General features: G+C 47.7%; 1 protein-coding gene and 2 non-coding genes across 3 annotated transcripts in view; all 3 read right to left on the reverse strand.

The window, feature by feature from the left end:
• Window positions 1-22,819, reverse strand: part of LOC135056783 (peroxisome proliferator-activated receptor gamma coactivator-related protein 1-like) — a 69,116-nt gene that overhangs the window by 7,107 nt on the left and 39,190 nt on the right. Inside the window, exons 8-10 of the mRNA XM_063962361.1 lie at window positions 16,339-17,164; window positions 13,751-13,912; window positions 1,728-1,785 (exon numbers count right to left, since the gene is read on the reverse strand). Coding sequence (XP_063818431.1) covers window positions 1,728-1,785; window positions 13,751-13,912; window positions 16,339-17,164 — 1,046 coding nt within the window. The remainder of the gene's footprint in view (window positions 1-1,727; window positions 1,786-13,750; window positions 13,913-16,338; window positions 17,165-22,819) is intronic.
• On the reverse strand, window positions 4,549-4,663 carry LOC134899881 (U5 spliceosomal RNA). The gene has a single exon (XR_010173430.1). It is a non-coding gene; the product is annotated as a U5 spliceosomal RNA (small nuclear RNA).
• LOC134899955 (U5 spliceosomal RNA) lies at window positions 6,210-6,326 on the reverse strand. Its single transcript, XR_010173481.1, has one exon. It is a non-coding gene; the product is annotated as a U5 spliceosomal RNA (small nuclear RNA).

Genomic DNA, 22,819 nt, shown 5'->3' on the forward strand with positions numbered 1-22,819 from the left:
GTCATGTACGTTATTGGTAATGTATGTATATTACTTCGACAGATACCATGATATACTATCCTTCACCAGTGTATGCCAGTTAGCTCCATGCATTACTGTTAATCCATTATAATATGAGGTTTTGTTCTGTGGCGTTTGATGCGCAGGTCACATCTTAGTGTGTCTCAACCTGCGTACCAGCACTGCACACTCATTTCTTAAATGTATTGTGTTTTGTTTTTCCACCTTATCTGCTGTTGTTCTTTTACCAATTGCTTTATATGTTTATATTTTTATAGCCTCCCCTGCCAGGCAGCACGGCCAGGGACAGCGTCACTAGCTCCGTGCATCGGGTTGCTGTGGTTACCGCCGCCTCCCGATGATGTCATCACCCAGGCGTCCAGTCCTGTCCGGAAGCGTCAGCAGCTCCGTGCATCGGGTTGCTGTGGTTACCGCCGCTGCCCGATGACGTCATCTTACAGGCGTTTCGTCCGGACCGGAAGCTCCACGCTGCCCTGAGACCGAGGACGCCGGCATGGGGACGCTATATAGGTAATATTTATGTTATATGTGTGTTTGTTCATCTGTTTGTTAGAAGCACTAGCACGACCTGAGGAAGGGTCCTGCGTGACCCGAAATGCTGCATCGTATGTAACTTGCTTGTGCTATGATGTTACATTTTATACTGCACCACTGGCTTTTGGAGTGAGGCAGGTCATTGACCAAGTTGATATATTAAAAAATCATCTATACTAAGTCCTGGAGTGCCAGGTCCTGTCTTGAACATTTGCTTGTTCTAACTCCTCTGCATATCCGAGTTTTGGACAGGGGCACACAGGCGGTTGGACATTACTGGGAGTGCCGGATCATCTGGATATTGTATATATCTACATATATATATCTACAACAAATTATATAAACAGGGTTGAGTTGGTTGCTGTTAAAATAGGATGTAGTCAGGATGCCAGTGCTCACAAAACCGGCGGCGGAATCCCAAACGTCAAAATACGGACAAATCATGACCGTTCGGGTTAGGTTGCCAGGGTTAGAACACCCACCATAATCAGTCAGGATTCCACTGCTGGTACTAGCATTCACTGCTGGGATATTGTACCAAACCCGTTGAAATATTTAATTCAGGACCAAATCATACTGTATTTATTTTAGAGAATGATGTGTACGAGCAGCCATACAGGATTACAGCCCTGCAGCTCCTGGTATAACGGACTGCAGGTGAGGAACGCTCCTCTGCATCACATGGAAGTAACCGAGGGCCGACAACTTGCACACAGCATTTCCAAATCAGACACTGCTCCCTTCTTGCCAATGTGTCATCACACCAGCACCCTATACCTTACTGGCGCTGCCCACTGTTCTAGCGCTACGTTACAGGTGACACTGCTCAGATGTGTCGTGCATCTCCACGTATGTAAGGGGCAGACTGGAGGAGCCACAGAGTCAAGGCAGCACAAAATGCAGATCTGTGGTGTAGATTAAGGGTCTGCAATGTCCATCACTCCCAGTTCTGCAAAACTACACGGAGTTAGCATGCCCCAAATAAATAACCTGCTGCAGGGCATGCTGGAATGTGTAGTTCCACAGCAGCTGGAGTGCCGCATCTGGTCTACCCCTGCTGTTTACAATCTAAACAGCAACCTGATCATGTAACATTAAGGTCTACAGCTCACGTGAAGCTCTCTACCCCTACACACAACACGGGAGAAAATTACAGTGCTGGAGAAACTTACTATAGCTAGATCTTTACGGTAATTCTTCTGCCTCCGATAACTGTCCCGAGACTGGCACCTGCCAAACCAAAGCAGCGATTAGCTTATGTCCTCATAAATACAAGTATACAGGCACTGGGTATTACTTCCACCAAACAGAACCACATCACTGCAACAACCCCAGAATACAGAACACCCACAGGGTTTACCAGACATTACAGATCTTTTGAAAAAATAGGATTTTAATACCTACCGGTAAATCCTTTTCTCTTAGTCCGTAGAGGATGCTGGGGATGCTTCAAAAACCATGGGGTATAGACGGGATCCGCAGGAGACATGGGCACACTATAAGACTTTGAATGGGTGGGAACTGGCTCCTCCCTCTATGCCCCTCCTCCAGACTCCAGTTACAGGAACTGTGCCCAGGGAGACGGACATTTCGATGAAAAGGATTTAATTATTTTAAACTAAGGTGAGATACATACCAGCTCACACCAGTAACACGCCGTACAACATGGCATTCAACAACAACGCATGCAACTGCATGACCAACAACAGTTACAGATTGACTGAACTCAATGCAACATGAGCGTAACAATAACCAAACTGCAGATACAGCCCGCACTGGGACGGGCGCCCAGCATCCTCTACGGACTAAGAGAAAAGGATTTACCGGTAGGTATTAAAAATAGGATTTTGGTACTTACCAGGTAAATCCTTTTCTTTGAATCCATAGGGGGCACTGGAGTACTCTTGGGATATGGACGGGCGTAGCCGAACAAGGGCACTGAATATTTAAATTTAGGACCCTCCCCCCCCTCCATATCCCCGAGTACCTCAGTGTACGACCTCAGTGTTTTTTACTGAGCGAACAGGAACGATATAGAGAGGTTGACAATGGAGAATACCTATAACATAACGGACAACAACAATGTTGACCCATAACCTTACTGTCAACTAAACAGTTGACACCATAACCGATAGAACTTTATAAATTTGAACCAATCGGTGAAAATGTGTTACCATAAGCTCCTCTGAGCTTAATATCAATGAAGTAAAACTTGTTACCCTAAGCTCCCTTGAGCTTAAAACAACCCAGGTAAAACTGCTCTGGGTGGGCGTCCAGTGCCCCCTATGGATTCAAAGAAAAGGATTTACCTGGTAAGTACCAAAATCCTATTTTCTTTATCATCCACTAGGGGTCACTGGAGTACTCTTGGGACGTACCAAAGCTTCCCTCGTGGGCGGGAGAGCTGTTTGATACTTGTAACAGTAGGCAGCCGAAAGCTAGATGCTGATGGCGCCACCATTTATAACGTGTAAACGTGCACCAACATGGTGCACATGAAGGCTATATAGCCGCGTTTTAGACACTCCACGACCCACTGGGTCTGACATTCCCACAGAACCTGTGGGATGAGCTATTACTGACGTAGGCGATTGTAACTTAGCCTTAAAGTAAACCTGACTTGTAGTCATTATTATTACCCAACTGGATAATGTCTGCTAAGAAACTGGCTAACCCCAGTTGGCAGTATCATAGAGAACAAACAACGTATGCATATCACGTACTGTTGACGTTCGGGACATATATAAACGCGTAATGCGTGTACCACATTCAGAATTCTAGAATGTGCTGTCCACACAGGAACCCCTATTGGTATATTGATGTGAAGAATACGAAAGCGTGATTCGTCCGAAGATCTGCTTTGTCATGAGAAAACTCAAATACGGTGGCTTGGAATACAAGGCACCCAAATATGAAAACAAAACCCTTGCTGAAGCCAAGGCTATAAGAAAATTGTTTTCCAAAGTGAGAAACTTAATTCCCATTTGTTGAAAGGGTTCAAAATATGAAAACTGTAAGAAATCTGAACCCAACTTCAAGTCGCCTGGCGCTGTAGGTGGGATAAATAGAGTGTGAACTTTGATGACACCTTGTATAAAGATGTGTACAGACGCCAATAGAGGCAAACGTCTTTGAAATTAAGTTTACCACACAGATACCTGCACTCTTCGTGCAGATCAACGCAGTTTTCCATCCCACCCTGTTTAACAGAATACGGGTTACTTGAAGGATGATGTTGGAAACTTCCGAGGTTTACACCCTATGTAAGCACACGAAATTTTGTAAAAATTAGCTGCCTTAAACGGCTTACTATTTCGTAACCTGGTTAGTATAACCGATACTGTAATGCTCAATTTCTTAAGAGGGCGGTCTGCACCCTCCTCCCGTCAACCGCAGCTGCGGTACATAGATAATAGGTACATAGGTAACTATGGGTAAACTAACGTTCCCTGATGTAACAGGTTGGACGTATTATGAGCGGGTCAAGATCGTGTGCAAGTATTCCTTGAACATTCGAGAAGCAACTTCTCCGAAACCCATGAGCTACCACCAGTATGACTGTGACAAACTGTCTTATGAGCCGTTTTGACAACGGAGAGAGCAGCTGAAACTGGTGGAGCCAGATACACGATGCTGAATGACCACATGAATGTGAGAGACTCCACCGCCACTGCCCTTGTGATCTGTTTTGTACACATACTGAGCTTTTGTAATTGTGGCGAGATGCCATCATGTATACTTGAGGGTAACCCCCTTCTGTGGACTCCCATATGAAACACCTCTGGATTTAATGTCCAGTTTTCAGGATCCAAATCCTGACGGGTGAGATCCTCTGTCTAACAGATGTCCACTCACGTAATGATCTCTTGACATTTTCACATAATGGTGTTCTAAGCCATTGAGGATTTGAGTCACATGCTGCATTACCATGCGGCTTCTTGGTTCTTACTGGTTGTTGTGTATGCAACTGCCGTTGCCTTGTTTGACTGCTTAAGCCCAGCGTGAGGCAGGCATCAAAAAATTACATGAAACTCACGGTTATTCCTCTCTACAGAAATATTTAGTAAAAGGCGAAAGATTTATTCGTTCTTAAGAGAAACCAGAGTATATACCTGGTCAGACTGAAGCGAATCATGTATTGCATTGTAAAATGCACAGAGTTCTAGGACCTTTATCGACAGCAATCTGTCGTGTTTTAGAACCTTTGTTGCTGATTTTAACTACAAATCCTGACCCTCTGCGACTGTCGTCCAGAGTATATGCACCCTTTTCCCTCTGTGGGAAACGCGAGTGAAGGGTGGCGAACTAAATTGAAAACACATCTTTATTCTTAATAGGTGAATACACCAATGTACCGCTAGTGTGCGTGTTTTGCACTAATTACTAGACGTACATTTGTTATTGCTGGTGTAGTAGGTAAAAGTCTTGCCGTATTTATCATCTTACCTAAGCATTGACATCGTTTAGACGGAATTAGATGTGATTGTTTTCGAACTTGATCTGCTACCGCAGTATACCTTAGTAGCGCAAGTTAAAGGAACTTTGTTGAGACAGAGTTCTTATGTGAGATGAGTTATCATCCCAACCTCCCTTTGGTAAATACCCAAAGCGATAAACAACGGTAGACATGAAATGGTTAATGGTTGTGGCGATCTGCAACCGCTAGAACCTGTGAAGAACAAACCGGACTGGGTAAATACGCATTCAAATGCAATTCTGCAATTGTGTGGCTCCAATAAGCCAATACTAACCGCAGAAAATCCATTTTCTAACTGTAGTAAATGACTTGCTGATTGATATTGCAACGGAGCTGTTTGGTTTTGCTCAAACAGAGGGGAATAAGTAACTCTGACTCTGTTGGCGTACTACTGCCTGGTTTATAAACCAGCAAAGACTAAATGACAACCTGCCAACCGTTTGACAGAGGCAGTTTTGTCCTTTAAGCTGTAAATAGCTGAGACCTGTATGAGTTGAAGTCCTGAAACCTCGCAAATGTAACATGTAAAGACGCGCTTCCACAATTGTAAAAGAAGTCATCAAACCACTGGCTTGCTGACTGTAACGTCCTGTCGTTACAAGGCGTGACTGTTCCTTATAAAGGGATAAAACGCCGTTACAAATATACTCAAATTTATGAGCAACCAGGCTCTGGCCTTGTCGCGCTTAACTAGCGACAATGAAAATAACCGGCGTTAGCAGAAGCTTTACAGATATACTCTGCGGCTTCTTTTACCAGTGATCGTCATTGTTTGATACATAGATTCTAGTGACCCAAATGTATCCTGGGTTTTTGACAGAAAATCATCTAGCAATGGCGGGTCGCGTCCTTTTGGAAACGATTATGTATGGTTGTTAACAACCCCCCCGCACTATCTGAGTGCTGGTCTAATGTACCTTTTCACTCGTAGTTATAATTTGACATAGAATCGAGTTAAATAAACACTCTGGTACCCAAAGGAAAATTGGCCCTTTGGAAGACTGTCTTTTGTTAGGGCTGGCGGAGTCATTCCGAGACTCCGATGTTACCGCTCTTTTAATTTGAATTGCCAATGTTAACATAGGATTTTTAAAATTATTTCTAGTCTGCACTATAGCCTTACTCGCTATGTAGACAGACACCATAAAATAATAGGCAATAGACAGACACTTGCACGACTTAATGAAGTTATTATGTGTCATATATATATATATGTTATCAAGCTTGTTTCTCTCTACGGAAATCTTTAGCAACAAACGAAAGATTTATTAGATATGAAGAGAAATCAAAACATTTTCTTTTATGTGAAAAGCAGTTCACATGGGCATATGAAACCCGAACCAAATTCCTACTAACTTCCCTGCGCCTCTGGTGGCTGAGAGATGTAGGGCAGGAATGTTCTAGAATTAATTAGAAATACAGATTACATGGCTAACTTATGTGAAAACCTGAACCAAAAATTCCTACTAACACCCCTGCGCCTCCTTGTGGAGTATAGGTGTATGGGTCTGGAATTATAACCTGGAAGAACAGCAATGATTAAAATGACCTCATGCCATGCTTCCACTGAAAATCACAGGACAGGTTACCTGCTGCAGCGTTAATATATAGGCTTAATAGCCTATTATACCTTAAATATAGGCTCAATAGCCTATTCTACAGTTACAGGTCTATTATCCAGTAAACTCCGTGCAGTTTACAATACATTATGCAGCCTTATACTTTAGTTAGCCTTCCAGTTATTTTCATTAACTGTTTAAACACTAAGCAGTCTTACCCCATGCAGCCTTCTGCTGCTATGGCTTTTCTCAACACTGCCTGCAGTGAATTATCCAACATATCTTATTCCCAAGCAGCCTTTGCTGCTGCTATGGGTAAATAACTTGTTTAAAAACTGTCTTATTTAGAACTGAGCAGTGTCTTATTTAGAACTGAGCAGTGTATTAACCCATGCAGCCTTTGCTGCTGCTATGGGCTTTACTCACCGTCACCCCCCCCCGCAGCCGCGCTGCTTGTGATGTAGCTTCTCCCTGTGCAGCGCCGGAAGCGAGTGCAGGGAGCTTGGGGAAACCCGGGGAGCGCTGCTATATTGCGCCGGGGAGCCCTAGGAACGGGCGGCGCCTCATACAGCAGTGGCCGGGTGCAGCGCTGGAAGAGCGGCCGGCGTCTTTAGTGACGTACGGCCGCTCGGAGCTTTAGACCCGGGTACGCAGAGTGGCTGCTTGAGCGGCGCTCGCGTACAGTGGCTGGGAGAGCGGCCGGCGTCTGAGTGACGTGCGGCCGCTCGGTTACCGTGCTGGGAGAGCGGCCGGCGTCTGAGTGACGTGCGGCCGCTCGGTTACCGTGCTGGGAGAGCGGCCGGCGTCTGAGTGACGTGCGGCCGCTCGGTTATCACCCCCCTGCTGGGAGAGCGGCCGGCGTCTGAGTGACGTGCGGCCGCTCGGTTATCACCCCTGCTGGAAGAGCGGCCGGCGTCTGAGTGACGTGCGGCCGCTCGTTACAGTGCAGAGTACTGGTACATTGGCTGGGCGAGCGGCCGGCGTCTGTGAGTGACGTGCGGCCGCTCTCTCGTTCAGCGGGGTCTCTGTAAGCGGCGGGCAAAGCAGCGGTAAAAATAAATGCTTTCCCACACAGCAGGGCGGCAGCGTGAGCTGACCGCCCTGACCCCCCCCCACCATACCTTAGTGTCGCACTTCTGTAAGCTCCGTCCAGATTGTGACGGGGCTTCCATCCTGGCTGTGACGGGGCTTCTTACTGTAAGCACCGTCCAGTTTTCAGCTCTCCTCCTGGCTGTGACGGGGCTTGTAATCTCCGTCCAGTTGCAGTAGGAGACAGTCTGCCTGTGGCTGTGAGGGTGCTCTTTGTGAGGACCGACACGCCATGCGCTGTCTTGTAGCGCCTGTGGCTGTGAGGGTGCTCTTTGTGAGGACCGACACGCCATTCGCTGCCCGTGCAGCGGCACTATCCCGGACCCATGTTTTTCCAGAAACTGGGAAGGGATGTGCTAAGTGTAAAAATAAAAATTAAAAATAAAAATTTAAAAATAAAAATCCAAGTGTGGATATACCACAAGCCTTGTTCGTGCTGTGAGCACCGAAAAAACACTGAGGTCGTACACTGAGGTACTCGGGGATATGGAGGGGGGGGAGGGTCCTAAATTTAAATATTCAGTGCCCTTGTTCGGCTACGCCCGTCCATATCCCAAGAGTACTCCAGTGACCCCTAGTGGATGATAAAGAAATCCTATTTTCTCATACGTCCTAGAGGATGCTTCAAGAACCATGGGGTTTATACCAAAGCTCTAGAACGGGCGGGAGAGTGCGGATGACTCTGCAGCACCGAATGAGCAAACACAAGGTCCTCCTCAGCCAGGGTATCAAATTTGTAAAACTTTGCAAAGGTGTTTGAACCCGACCAAGTAGCAGCTCGGCAAAGTTGTAACGCCGAGACTCCCCGGGCAGAATGGGCTTTCACCGATTTCGGTAACGGCAATCCTGCCGTAGAATGAGCCTGCTGAATCGTATTACAAATCCAGCGTGCAATAGTCTGCTTAGAAGAAGGAGCCCCAATCTTGTTGGGAGCCCACAGGACAAAGAGCCTCTGTTTTCCTAATCTGCGCCGTTCTGGCAACATAGATCTTCAAAGCTCTGACCACATCGAGAGACTTTGACTCCGCCAAGGCGTCAGTAGCCACTGGCACCACAATTGGCTGGTTCACATGAAATGGTGAAACCACTTTTGGCAGAAATTGCTGACGAGTTCTCAACTCCGCTCTATCAGCATGGAAAATCAAATATGTGCTTTTGTGAGACAAAGCCGCCAACTCAGACACTCGTCTTGCAGACGCCAAGGCCAACAACATGACCACTTTCCAAGTAAGGAATTTTAACTCAACCTTGCGCAAAGGTTCAAACCAATGTGATTGCAAGAATTGCAACACCACATTAAGGTCCCATGCTGCCACCGGGGGCACAAAGGGAGGTTGGATGTGAACCCCCCCTTTTGCGACGGTCTGAACTTCTGGAAGGGAGGCCAATTCTTTTTGAAAAAAGATCGACAAGGCCGAAATCTGTACTTTAATAGAGCCTAACTTTAGGCCCGCATCCACACCTGCTTGTAGGAAATGGAGCAAACGCCCCAGGTGAAATTCTTCCGTAGGAGCCTTCTTGGATTCACACCAAGATACACATTTTCTCCAAATACGGTGGTAATGCTTTGCCGTTACTACTTTTCTAGCCTGAAGAAGTGTAGGAATGACTTCACTGGGAATACCCTTTCGGGCTAGGATTTGGCGTTCAACCGCCACGCCGTCAAACGCAGCCGCGGTAAGTCCTGATACACGCACAACCCCTGTTGTAACAGGTCCTCCCGAAGAGGAAGAGGCCAGGTATCTTCTATGAGCAACTTCTGAAGATCTGGATACCAGGCCCTTTTTGGCCAATCCGGAACAATAAGGATTGCCTGAATCCTTGTTCTTCTTATAATTTTTATCACCTTTGGAATGAGTGGAAGTGGAGGGAACACATAGACCGACTGAAACACCCACGGTGTCACTAGGGCATCCACCGCTATCGCTTGAGGGTCCCTTGACCTGGAACAATATCTCTGAAGTTTCTTGTTGAGGCGAGACGCCATCATGTCCACTTGAGGAACTCCCCAACGACTTGTCACTTCTGCAAAGACCTCACTCTCCTGGATGGAGATAGTGTCTGCTGAGGAAGTCTTGCTTCCCAGTTGTCCACTCCTGGAATGAAGACCGCTGACATGTCTTTCCGCCCAGCAAAGAATCTTCGTGGCCTCGGCCATCGCCGCTCTGCTCTTTGTTCCAACTTGGCGGTTTATGTACGCCACTGCTGTCACGTTGTCTGACTGAATCAAGACCGACAGATCTCGAAGAAGATGTTCTGCTTGCAGTATGCCGTTGTAGATGGCTCTTAATTCCAGAATGTTTATGTGTAGACAAGCTTCCTGGCTTGACCACTTTCCCTGAAAGTTTCTTCCCTGTGTGACTGCTCCCCAGCCTCGGAGGCTTGCATCTGTGGTCACCAGGACCCAATCCTGAATCCCGAACCTGCTTCCCTCCAGAAGGCGAGAACTGTGCAGCCACCACAGAAAGGAAATTCTGGTCCTGGGAAGTAGAATTATTTTCCGGTGCATGTCCAGGTGAGACATGAAAAACCCTGGCATGGAACCTGCCATACGGAATGGCCTCGTAGGCCGCCACCATCTGCCCCAGCAACCGAGTGCAGTGAAGAACTGACACCTTTGCCGGTTTCAGAATCTGTTTTACCATGTTCTGTATTGCTAGAGCTTTTTCCACTGGAAGAAAAACACTGCAATTTATTTGCAAGTTTAGGAGCCAACCGTGTTGTTGCAGAATCGTCAGTGAAAGGCCAACATTCTTCAACAATTGCTCCTTGGACCTCGCCTTTATGAGGAGATCGTCCAAGTACGGGATAATTGTGATTCCCTGCTTGCGCAGGAGAACAATCATTTCCGCCATTACTTTGGTGAAAATCCTTGGAGCCGTGGACAGACCAAACGGCAACGCCTGAAATTGGTAATGACAATCCTGCACAGCAAATCTCAGGTAAGCCTGATGTGGAGGATATATGGGGACATGTAAGTAGGCATCTTTTATGTCGACCGACACCATAAACTCCCCCTCCTCCAGACTGGAGATCACTGCTCATAGAGACTCCATCTTGAACTTGAATTTTCTTCAGAAAGAAATTGAGGGGATTTTAGGTTTAGAATCGGTCTGACTGAGCCATCCGGCTTCGGGACCACGAACAAGCTCGAATAAAAACCTTCCCCCTGTTGAGACGGGGGTACCGTGACAATCACTTGATTTTGACACAACTTTAGTATCGCATCGCTTTCTATCTCCCTTTCTGGAAGAGAAGCTGGCAAGGCCGATTTGAAACTCTAATTTGTACCCCTGGGTTACTATGTCTACTATCCAAGGATCCAGGTCCGAGAGCACCCAGAACTGACTGAAGAGTTTGAGACGTGCCCCCACTGGTGCGGACTCCCGCAGAGGAGCCCCAGCGTCATGCAGTGGATTTGGTAGAAGCCAGAGAGGACTTCTGCTCCTGGGAACTTGCCACAGCCTGTGACCTTTTTCCCCTTCCTCTCCCCCTCGCAGCAAGGAAGGAGGACCCACGTCCTTTTTTGAACTTATTGGCCCGAAAGGACTGCATCTGATAGTGAGGCGATTTCTTCTGCTGTGCAGGAACATAAGGTAAAAATTAAGACTTACCCGCGGTGGCCGTAGACACCAGGTCAGTGAGGCAGTCACCAAACAAGACCTTACCGTTAAACGGTAGAGACTCCATCGCCTTCTTGAGTCAGTATCAGCATTCCATTGATGAATCCACAATGCTCTCCTTGCCGAGACTGCCATGGCATTGGCCCTTGATCCCAAAAGGCAAATATCCCTTACAGCTTCTTTTAAATATGCTGCAGCGTCCCTGATGTAACCCAAAGTCAAAAGCACACTATCCCTTGTCTAGGGTATCTACCTCAGATGACAAGTTATCTGCCCACTTTTCAATAGCGCTACTCACCCATGCCGAAGCAATGGCAGGCCTGAGTAGCGACCTTGTAGTGACAGAAATGGATTTTAGGGTATTTTCCTGCTTACGTTCCGCAGGATCCTTTAGGGCTGCCGTGTCAGGAGACTGAAGCGCCATCTTTTTGGATAGACGCGATAAAGCTTTGTCTATCGTGGGGATTGACTCCCACCTTTCCCTGTCCCCAGAGGGGAACGTATATGCCACTGGAATTCTTTTGGGCACATGTATCTTTTTGTCAGGCTTTTCCCAAGCCTTTTCAAAAAGTGCGTTCAGTTCATGAGAGGGAGGAAACGTTACCTCAGGTTTCTTTACTTTACACATACAAACCCTTGTATCAGGAACAGCAGGGTCCTCAGTGATATATAATACGTCTTTTATCGCCACAATCATGTACTGAATACTCTTAGCCAGTTTTGGATGTAATCTGGCATCACTATAGTCGACACTGGAATCAGAGTCCGTGTCGGTATCTGTAATCTGGGTAAATGCACGTTTCTGTGACCCCGAAGGGGTCTGGGTCTGTGACAGAGCATCCTCCATGGATTTCCTCCATGTCTGGTTCTTCGACTCAGATCTATCAAATCTCTTAGTCAACTTAGTCACGTTTGCGTTTAAAACACTCAACATATTCACCCAATCATCCGTCGGCGGTGCTGACACGGTCACTCTTGCAGTATTTTCTGTCCCCACTCCAGCCTCAGACATGTCGACACACATGTACCGACACCCACAACCACACTGGGGCTATAGGAGACAGACCCACAATAAAGCCTGCAAGAGAGACACAGAGAGAGTTCTGCCAGCTCACACCCAGCACCTATCCTGGTACTGATGCCAGTAAAATAACTGCCCAGACCTGTTAGCGCTATATATACACATATATACATATACAAATCAGCACCAAATTATTTATGCCCCCCCCCCCCCCCCCCCCCGTTTTGCACCCCGTTACTTGTACAGCAGTGTGGAGGACAGGGCCAGCGTCTCTGCAGCTTCTGAGGAGAGAAAATGGCGCTGGTCAGAGCTGTGTGGGCTAAGCCCCGGCCTCTACATGGCGCTCTTCAGTCCCGCTTAAAAATATGTTTATACTGGCGGGGGTCCCTTAACTAGTGCCCGGGGCACTGTTATAACTCATGCCAGTCTGATTTGAGGTGTTCATGCTGCCCAGGGCGCCCCCCCTGCGCCCTGCCGTGCTATGTGTGGGAGCATGGCGCGCAGCGCGGCCGATGCGCAGTACCTCTTCTGCAGTCATTGAAGTCTTCTGATCTTCTCATACTCACCCGGCTTCTATCTTCTGGCTTTGTGAGGGGGGTGGCGGCGCGGTTCCGGGAACAAGCAGCTAGGCGTACCGTAGTGATCGAACCCTCTGGAGCTAATGGTGTCCAGTAGCCTAAGAAGCAGAGCCCTTGAACTCTTAAGAAGTAGGTCTGCTTCTCTCCCCTCAGTCCCACGATGCCGGGAGCCTGTTGCCAGCAGATCTCCCTGAAAATAATAAACCTAACAAAGTATTTTTCTGAGAAACTCTGGAGAGCTCCTCAGTGTGCATCCAGTCTCACTGGGCACAGAATCTGACTGGAGTCTGGAGGAGGGGCATAGAGGGAAGAGCCAGTTCACACCCATTCAAAGTCTTATAGTGTGCCCATGTCTCCTGCGGATCCCGTCTATACCCCATGGTTCTTGAAGCATCCCCAGCATCCTCTAGGACGTATGAGAAATGCAATTAACTATTTTAAAGTAAAATGTGTCAACGAGTTATGAAACGCTGGCCTGCAGAAACAGTCCGATAAGGTTAATCAGACAAGAGAGGAACGCTGCAATAAAAGAATTTGGCTTATCATTTCTGGAACTGGGCTAGTCATTGTGACATGAGCACAGTAAGATAAACATTCCAGCTTTTAGTTATTTTAATTGAAAGAACATGCAATCCCACTGTAATGCACTGCACAGTATGCTCTTCACCAGCTGTTTTGGAACTACAAGTCCCAGCTAATGTAGTGCAGTCTATGAAGAAAGTGAGGAGCAGCCACGCAGGAAGCCGGCAGTTACAATGTGGAACTTAGTAACGCCATTTACCCAGGATGTGAGCATGCACATCAGGTCAGCATATACCAAGCCCATGTACCCTACACAGCTCACTTACCTCCTACTTCTGCTCCGGTAGCTCTGCCGGTAGGGCGATCTGGACCGTGATCTAGAGAGGCTGGACGATGAAGAACATGAGCGTGAGGAAGATCTAGATGAGCTGTCTGTACCACAGCTGGACCTGGAGGATGACCGTCTATGATGACTTCTTGATCGATATCTGGGGAAAGGATCTGAGATTACGATAGAAGCCAAGTACATGCGGCAAGCTTACAACAGTCCCTTACAGACTGTCTGAATCAGGGTCACTCAGTGAGACATAGAGCGTGCATCTAAATTCCCATGCACCATGTGTGACATAAACAACCATGAATCCGGTTTTATACGGCAGATGTTTTACATTACAGGCTCGCTCAGGACCAGAAAGGTCACACAGGTCGACACAGCGGGCAAAGGGGTAGCAAGAGGCACAACTCCAAGCCTGCACTTTATCCACACAGAGTATAACAAAACTAAGGGACCGGTTTTACTGTAGCCCAACAGCCGGCTAATGACTGTGTAATCCCAGCTCTTGCTTGCTCTTTCAGCTGGTGGGATATTAGACTGATTGAGGACGCAACTTGCGGTGCTTCTCTTATCGTTATCTATCTTACGGCAACTTGCGCTCACTGCCAACAGCTTATTCCGTTCACAGCAAATGATCTCCCCTTGGCATCACGACAGCTGCATATCACCTCTAGCAACAGCAGGGAAGAACAATGAAATGCCACTAAACCACCACAAGGGGGCAAGGTGAGGTTTATTTACATACAAAACGCTCTTGCCGTGCCTCTTCATAGTAAGAATCCAGACTGTGACTGATCCGACCTGGAGCCTGAATTGACTTCAACAGAGTTTAAGCCACAAATTCAGAGTCCAGCAATTCTAGGTGGTGGAAATATCAGGGCTATTAACACGAAAGGTGTTTGCTGAAAAGATGGTTTCCACTCTGCGCTAGAAAGTTTTCAATAGGTAAAAGCCATCCGATATATTTTCAATATCAATGCAACGGCCAGTTCAAAGCCAAAGCTATTAGTGGCTGTTCTGAGGATATGTCATGCTTACAGATGTCCTCTCATACACCTAGCTTTTTGTGACATATGGGGCTAGATGCATAGAGTGACTTGCACCCGCCACCCCATTGAAGTGAATGGGAGCTGGCCAGCAATGCGTATGCAGCGGTATGGCGCAGTGCGTACATATCGCAGTCCCGCTACAGTAAGCTGCTATACCCAGCAACACTGTAGCAGGACACATCTGTAAGTGCTCCGCCACAGGCAGCGATTCCCAGACTTTCATACTTTTAATGTCTCCATAATTACATCATATCTAGATCCAAAGTCGCTAAGAGTGTCCTAAGTTTACACCAATTCTTTTGCGACAAAATTCTAAAGTCGCAGGTTAAGCACAGCACGTAGTGGCAGAATGCATTGCAGTATCCAGGACACCCGTACTTTTGTCTCATTAGTGATGCAAATAAAATGCAGATTTGCTACCTACAGTTACGGGCCCTACACACTGGCCAATTACACTGAAAGATATGAACGATCTCATTCATTAATGAACGAGATATCGTTCATATCTATCAGTGTGTAGGCACCAACGATGAACGATACGCGGCCCCACGCTCATTCATTCGTTGGTGTCGGCGCGTTTATGCCTGCAAGCGAATATGGACAATATCGTCTATATTAGCATGGAGGGCTATGGGGCCGGGTGACGGGGGTGTGTGGGGAGTGAAAAAACGGTCGGGCACCTCGGCCGGCAATCGGCCAGTGTGTAGGGGACTTAAGTGTGTGACGGGATGCATGGTGCAGCTAAGTAGCAAAATCTGTGGTGCAATTTTAGGATAGGTGTATGTGGACTCGCGTACGAGCAAATCATTTAAAGAACGGAATATATGTACCATACTTCTTACACACCTGACTAATTCTGTTTGGGCAGTCATTGCTAAAAAGCAAGCAGCATGGTTTTAGTGGGCTACATCCAGAGTTCTCGAAAGATATTTTGGGGAATTATTCCTGTAGACCTGAAAACTATTCAAAAATCCCAATTTGTGGACTAAATTAAGAGTGTACAATTTAGAAGACATAAGAACACCATAGAACACTGGTACAACATAAAGCATTACACAAACATCACAAGGCCACTAACTGGATCCCCTTTGCCGTTTCCCTGGCCAGTCCTTACGGGTTCAGGTACAGGTTCCGTCAAGTGTAGAAAGACAAGTCCCTAATAATTATGCACTAACCAAGAAAAAACAAGTTGTACACTTAAATATCCAGTGATCATTTCCAAAAGGGGACCATTAAGGTGGTTTGCTTCACAAGAACTCCCTGGACAATCTCTCTTCTAAACTACAGAATAGAACCAAGCGAGAAAAACATTTTGGGAAGGGAGAATACAATCATGGCTGAACATGCACATAGCAGCAGGCTACTGCACCACAGCCATTGCAAGTTTTCCTGCGCATCTATGCGGGGGGGGGACGAGGCAAAACTTGCAATGTGAATGGAGCGGATCTGTGGTACCAGACTGCATAGAATTCCCTCCTTTATGTTGCATTTAACAGATTAGAGAGTGTGAAAAGCCAAACTATAGACTTACGTTCTTCTCCTCTTTGATGGAGGGGATCTTGAACGAGACGTTGAAGAAGAAGAGGAGGATGAACCGGAACAACTACGACTTGACCGCTCGCTCCCTGTAGATTGCTGGGGACTGGGGGATCTGGTGTACTTCCTGTAGCAGCGCAGAGACCTCCGAGACACAGAGTTCTCCCTTTTTACATCAGTTCTACTCTCTCCACAGTCACTGTGATAAGGCAAGGGGTCGGAGGACCTTAATACTGAGCCCGGTGGACCGTTTCCTGCCGATTCTGCTGTAGCAGGTATCCTATGGTCCAGAGGAGCATTACTATCTTTTTGGATACTTTTATAAGGTGCTTCTGGCTTCACCAAGCCACAGTCCGTACTTTGGTTGGGGACAACTGAAGGTGCACTAGATGCAGGCAGCTTTAGAGGGGATTTCTTCTGTTGTGTGTTGAACTGCACTATGGGCTTTATTGTAATATGTTGATGGTGCTTGACATTCCAGCGAGACCCTTCCTCGCACTGAGCTGGCGGGGTCAGTGTTACGGTGGTCACACGGTTACCATCAGTGATTGGACTCTGCTCACGGCAGGAGGCAGAAAGGAAGCAGTAATCGTGTTCACCCGATGCCACATGGACAGGAGGCAATGCCACGTGTGTGACAGACCCATTCTGGTTTCTCAGTCTGCTCCGTGGTAACGGTATCGCCTCAATGAGCTTTGTGGTCTTCAAAGGTGAAGAGCGGCTTCTCGCCAGACCATGCAAAGACTTGGATTTCCCTAGCAAGGGCCCTGAAATAACAGGCTTGCAATCGGGGCTTGATGGAGCGGCGGGAGGGGCGACACCTTTAAGATAAAAAAAGTTTGCATCACAATCCACCAGGAAGGAACCGCTTATGACATAATTATGCTATGTATCTGTTAAGCGCCTTGAGTCCTATTGGAGAAAGAGCGCTATATAAATAAAATTATTATTATAATCCTATAAAATAAACGGCTAATGCAGATCCTTACATTCAAGTGTTGTGCGCACCGGCGGCCACTAGATGGCACCTGTCTGAGTAATTCAAGTGTTGCTCCTTTTGGGCGCGCACAGCTGCAAGCGCTGACATAACGGTTACGTTGTTCCGTCATTTTGATGGGCTAGTAACTAGTATTCATTGGTCAAAGTCCCCAGAAAGGATTACCTTAACTATAATTTACCATATGGTAGTCTTTAAATAAGATTTTACTTACCGATAAATCTATTTCTCGTAGTCCGTAGTGGATGCTGGGGACTCCGTCAGGACCATGGGGATTAGCGGCTCCGCAGGAGACAGGGCACAAAAATAAAGCTTTAGGATCAGGTGGTGTGCACTGGCTCCTCCCCCTATGACCCTCCTCCAAGCCTCAGTTAGGATACTGTGCCCGGACGAGCGTACACAATAAGGAAGGATTTTGAATCCCGGGTAAGACTCATACCAGCCACACCAATCACACCGTACAACTTGTGATCTGAACCCAGTTAACAGTATGACAACGTAGGAGCCTCTGAACAGACGGCTCACAACAAGAACAACCCGATTTTTTTTTTTTTGTAACAATAACTATGTACAAGTATTGCAGACAATCCGCACTTGGGATGGGCGCCCAGCATCCACTACGGACTACGAGAAATAGATTTATCGGTAAGTAAAATCTTATTTTCTCTAAACGTCCTAGTGGATGCTGGGGACTCCGTCAGGACCATGGGGATTATACCAAAGCTCCCAAACGGGCGGGAGAGTGCGGATGACTCTGCAGCACCGAATGAGAGAACTCCAGGTCCTCTTTAGCCAGGGTATCAAATTTGTAGAATTTTACAAACGTGTTCTCCCCCGACCACGTAGCTGCTCGGCAGAGTTGTAATGCCGAGACCCCTCGGGCAGCCGCCCAGGATGAGCCCACCTTCCTTGTGGAATGGGCCTTGACAGATTTAGGCTGTGGCAGGCCTGCCACAGAATGTGCAAGTTGAATTGTGCTACAAATCCAACGAGCAATCGTCTGCTTAGAAGCAGGAGCACCCAGCTTGTTGGGTGCATACAGTATAAACAGCGAGTCAGATTTTCTGACTCCAGCCGTCCTTGAAATATATATTTTCAATGCCCTGACAACGTCCAGCAACTTGGAATCCTCCAAATCGCTAGTAGCCGCAGGCACCACAATAGGCTGGTTCAGGTGAAACGCTGACACCACCTTAGGCAGAAAATGAGGACGCGTCCGCAGTTCTGCCCTGTCCGAATGGAAAATCAGATATGGGCTTTTATACGATAAAGCCGCCAATTCTGACACTCTCCTGGCTGAAGCCAGGGCCAGTAGCATGGTTACTTTCCATGTAAGATATTTCAAATCCGCCGATTTGAGTGGCTCAAACCAATGGGATTTGAGAAAATCCAAAACTACATTAAGGTCCCACGGAGCCACTGGGGGCACAATCGGGGGCTGTATATGTAGTACTCCTTTTACAAAAGTCTGGACTTCAGGAACTGAAGCCAATTCTTTCTGGAAGAAAATCGACAGGGCCGAAATTTGAACCTTAATGGACCCCAACTTGAGGCCCATAGACAATCCTGTTTGCAGGAAATGTAGGAATCGACCCAATTGAAATTCCTCCGTGGGGGCCTTCCTGGCCTCGCACCACGCAACATATTTTCTCCAAATGCGGTGATAATGTTGTGCAGTCACCTCCTTCCTGGCTTTAACCAGTGTAGGGATGACCTCTTCCGGAATGCCTTTTTCCCTTAGAATTCGGCGTTCAACCGCCACGCCGTCAAACGCAGCCGCGGTAAGTCTTGGAATAGACACGGTCCCTGCTGAATCAGGTCCCGTCTTAGAGGTAGAGGCCACGGATTTTCCGTGAGCATCTCCTGAAGTTCCGGGTACCAAGTTCTTCTTGGCCAATCCGGAGCCACGAGTATCGTTCTTACTCCCCTTTGCCGTATAATTCTCAGTACTTTGGGTATGAGAGGCAGAGGAGGAAACACGTACACTGACTGGAACACCCACGGTGTTACCAGAGCGTCCACACCTATTGCCTGAGGGTCTCTTGACCTGGCGCAATACCTGTCCAGTTTTTTGTTGAGGCGAGACGCCATCATATCCACCTTTGGTTTTTCCCAACGGTTCACAGTCATGTGGAAGACTTCTGGATGAAGTCCCCACTCTCCCGGGTGTAGATCGTGTCTGCTGAGGAAGTCTGCTTCCCAGTTGTCCACTCCCGGAATGAACACTGCTGACAGTGCTATCACATGATCTTCCGCCCAGCGAAGAATCCTTGCAGCTTCTGCCATTGCTCTCCTGCTTCTTGTGCCGCCCTGTCTGTTTACGTGGGCGACTGCCGTGATGTTGTCCGACTGGATCAACACCGGCCGACCCTGAAGCAGGGGTTTTGCCAGGCTTAGAGCATTGTAAATCGCTCTTAGCTCCAGTATATTTATGTGAAGAGACATCTCCAGGCTTGACCATACTCCCTGGAAGTTTCTTCCCTGTGTGACCGCTCCCCAGCCTCTCAGACTGGCATCCGTGGTCACCAGGACCCAGTCCTGTATGCCGAATCTGCGGCCTTGTAACAGATGAGCACTCTGTAACCACCACAGAAGAGACACCCTTGTCCGTGGCGATAAGGTTATCCGCTGATGCATCTGCAGATGCGATCCGGACCATTTGTCCAGCAGATCCCACTGAAAAGTTCGTGCGTGGAATCTGCCGAATGGGATTGCTTCGTAAGAAGCCACCATCTTTCCCAGGACTCTTGTGCATTGATGCACAGACACTTTTCCTGGTTTTAGGAGGTTCCTGACAAGTTCGGATAACTCCCTGGCTTTCTCCTCCGGAAGAAACACCTTTTTCTGAACCGTGTCCAGAATCATTCCCAGGAACAGCAGACGTGTTGTCGGGGTCAACTGAGATTTTGGGAAATTCAGAATCCACCCGTGTTGTTGCAGCACTACTTGGGTTAGTGCTACTCCGTCCTCCAGCTGTTCTCTGGACCTTGCCCTTATCAGGAGATCGTCCAAGTAAGGGATAATTAATACGCCTTTTCTTCGTAGAAGAAACATCATTTCGGCCATTACCTTGGTAAAGACCCGAGGTGCCGTGGACAATCCAAACGGCAGCGTCTGAAACTGATAATGACAGTTTTGCACCACGAACCTGAGGTACCCTTGATGTGAAGGGCAAATTGGGACATGCAGGTAAGCATCCTTGATGTCCAGGGACACCATAAAGTCCCCTTCTTCCAGATTCGCTATCACTGCTCTGAGTGACTCCATCTTGAACTTGAATTTTTGTATGTACAGGTTCAAAGATTTCAGATTTAGAATAGGTCTTACCGAGCCGTCCGGCTTCGGTACCACAAATAGTGTGGAATAATACCCCTTTCCCTGTTGTAGGAGGGGTACCTTGACTATCACCTGCTGAGAATACAGCTTGTGAATGGCTTCCAATACCGTCGCCTTGTCTGAGGGAGACGTTGGCAGAGCAGACTTTAGGAACCGGCGAGGGGGAGACTTCTCGAATTCCAACCTGTAACCCTGAGATATTATCTGCAGGATCCAGGGGTCCATCTGTGAGCAAGCCCACTGCGCGCTGAAATTCTTGAGTCGACCCCCCACCGTTTCTGAGTCCGCTTGTAAAGCCCCAGCGTCATGCTGAGGGCTTTGCAGAACCCGCGGAGGGCTTCTGTTCCTGGGAAGGAGCTGCTTGCTGCCCTCTCTTACCCTTTCCTCTGCCTCGGGGCAGATATGACTGTCCTTTTGCCCGCTTGTTCTTATAGGACCGAAAGGACTGCGGCTGAAAAGACGGTGTCTTTTTCTGTTGGGAGGGGGTCTGAGGTAAAAAGGTGGATTTCCCGGCCGTTGCCGTGGCCACCAGATCCGATAGACCGACGCCAAATAATTCCTCCCCTTTATACGGCAATACTTCCATATGCCGTTTGGAATCCGCATCACCTGACCACTGTCGTGTCCATAAACTTCTTCTGGCAGATATGGACATCGCACTTACTCTCGATGCCAGAGTGCAAATATCCCTCCGAGCATCTCGCATATAAAGAAAAGCATCCTTTAATTGCTCTAAAGTCTGTAAAATACTGTCCCTATCCAGGGTATCAATATTTTCAGTCAGGGAATCCGACCAGATCACCCCAGCACTGCACATCCAGGCTGAGGCGATGGCTGGTCGCAGTATAACACCAGTATGTGTGTATATACTTTTTAGGGTAGTTTCCAGCCTCCTATCAGCTGGATCCTTGAGGGCGGCCGTATCAGGAGACGGTAACGCCACTTGTTTTGATAAGCGTGTGAGCGCCTTATCCACCTTAGGGGGTGTTTCCCAGCGCGCCCTAACCTCTGGCGGGAAAGGGTATAATGCCAATAACTTTTTTGAAATTAGCACTTTTCTATCTGGGTTAACCCACGCTTCATCACATACATCATTCAATTCCTCTGATTCAGGAAAAACTACAGGTAGTTTTTTCACCCCCCACATAATACCCCTTTTTGTGGTACTTGCAGTATCAGAGATATGCAAAGCCTCCTTCATTGCCGTGATCATATAACGTGTGGCCCTACTTGAAAATACGTTTGTTTCTTCACCGTCGACACTAGATTCAGTGTCCGTGTCTGGGTCTGTGTCGACCGACTGAGGTAAAGGGCGTTTTACAGCCCCTGACGGTGTCTGAGACGCCTGGGCAGGTACCAACTGGTTTTCCGGCCGTCTCATGTCGTCAACTGATTTTTGTAATGTGCTGACATTATCACGTAATTCCATAAACAAAGCCATCCATTCCGGTGTCGACTCCCTGGGGGTTGACATCACCATTATCGGCAATTGCTCTGCCTCCACACCAACATCGTCCTCATACATGTCGACACACCCGTACCGACACACAGCAGACACACAGGGAATGCTCTATTGAAGACAGGACCCCACTAGCCCTTTGGGGAGACAGAGGGAGAGTTTGCCAGCACACACCCAAGCGCTATAATATATATGGGAACAACCTTATATAAGTGTTGTATCCTTATAGCAGCTTAAATATATAAAATATCGCCAAAAAAAGTGCCCCCCCTCTCTGTTTTACCCTGTTTCTGTAGTGCAGGGGAGAGTCCTGGGAGCCTTCCTCACAGCGGAGCTGAGCAGGAAAATGGCGCTGTGTGCTGAGGAGAATAAGCCCCGCCCCCTATTCCGGCGGGCTTTTCTCCCGGAGTTTGAGATATCTGGCAGGGGTTAAATACATCCATATAGCCTCAAGGGCTATATGTGATATATTTTTTAGCCATAAAAAGTATTATACATTGCTGCCCAGGGCGCCCCCAGCAGCGCCCTGCACCCTCCGTGACCTAATGGTGTGAAGTGTGTGACAACAATGGCGCACAGCTGCAGTGCTGTGCGCTACCTTCATGAAGACTGAAAAGCCTTCTGCCGCCGGTTTCTGGACCTTCAATCTTCAGCATCTGCAAGGGGGGTCGGCGGCGCGGCTCC

Source organism: Pseudophryne corroboree, chromosome 3 (genome assembly GCF_028390025.1).
Source record: "Pseudophryne corroboree isolate aPseCor3 chromosome 3, aPseCor3.hap2, whole genome shotgun sequence".
Lineage (NCBI taxonomy): Eukaryota > Metazoa > Chordata > Amphibia > Anura > Myobatrachidae > Pseudophryne > Pseudophryne corroboree.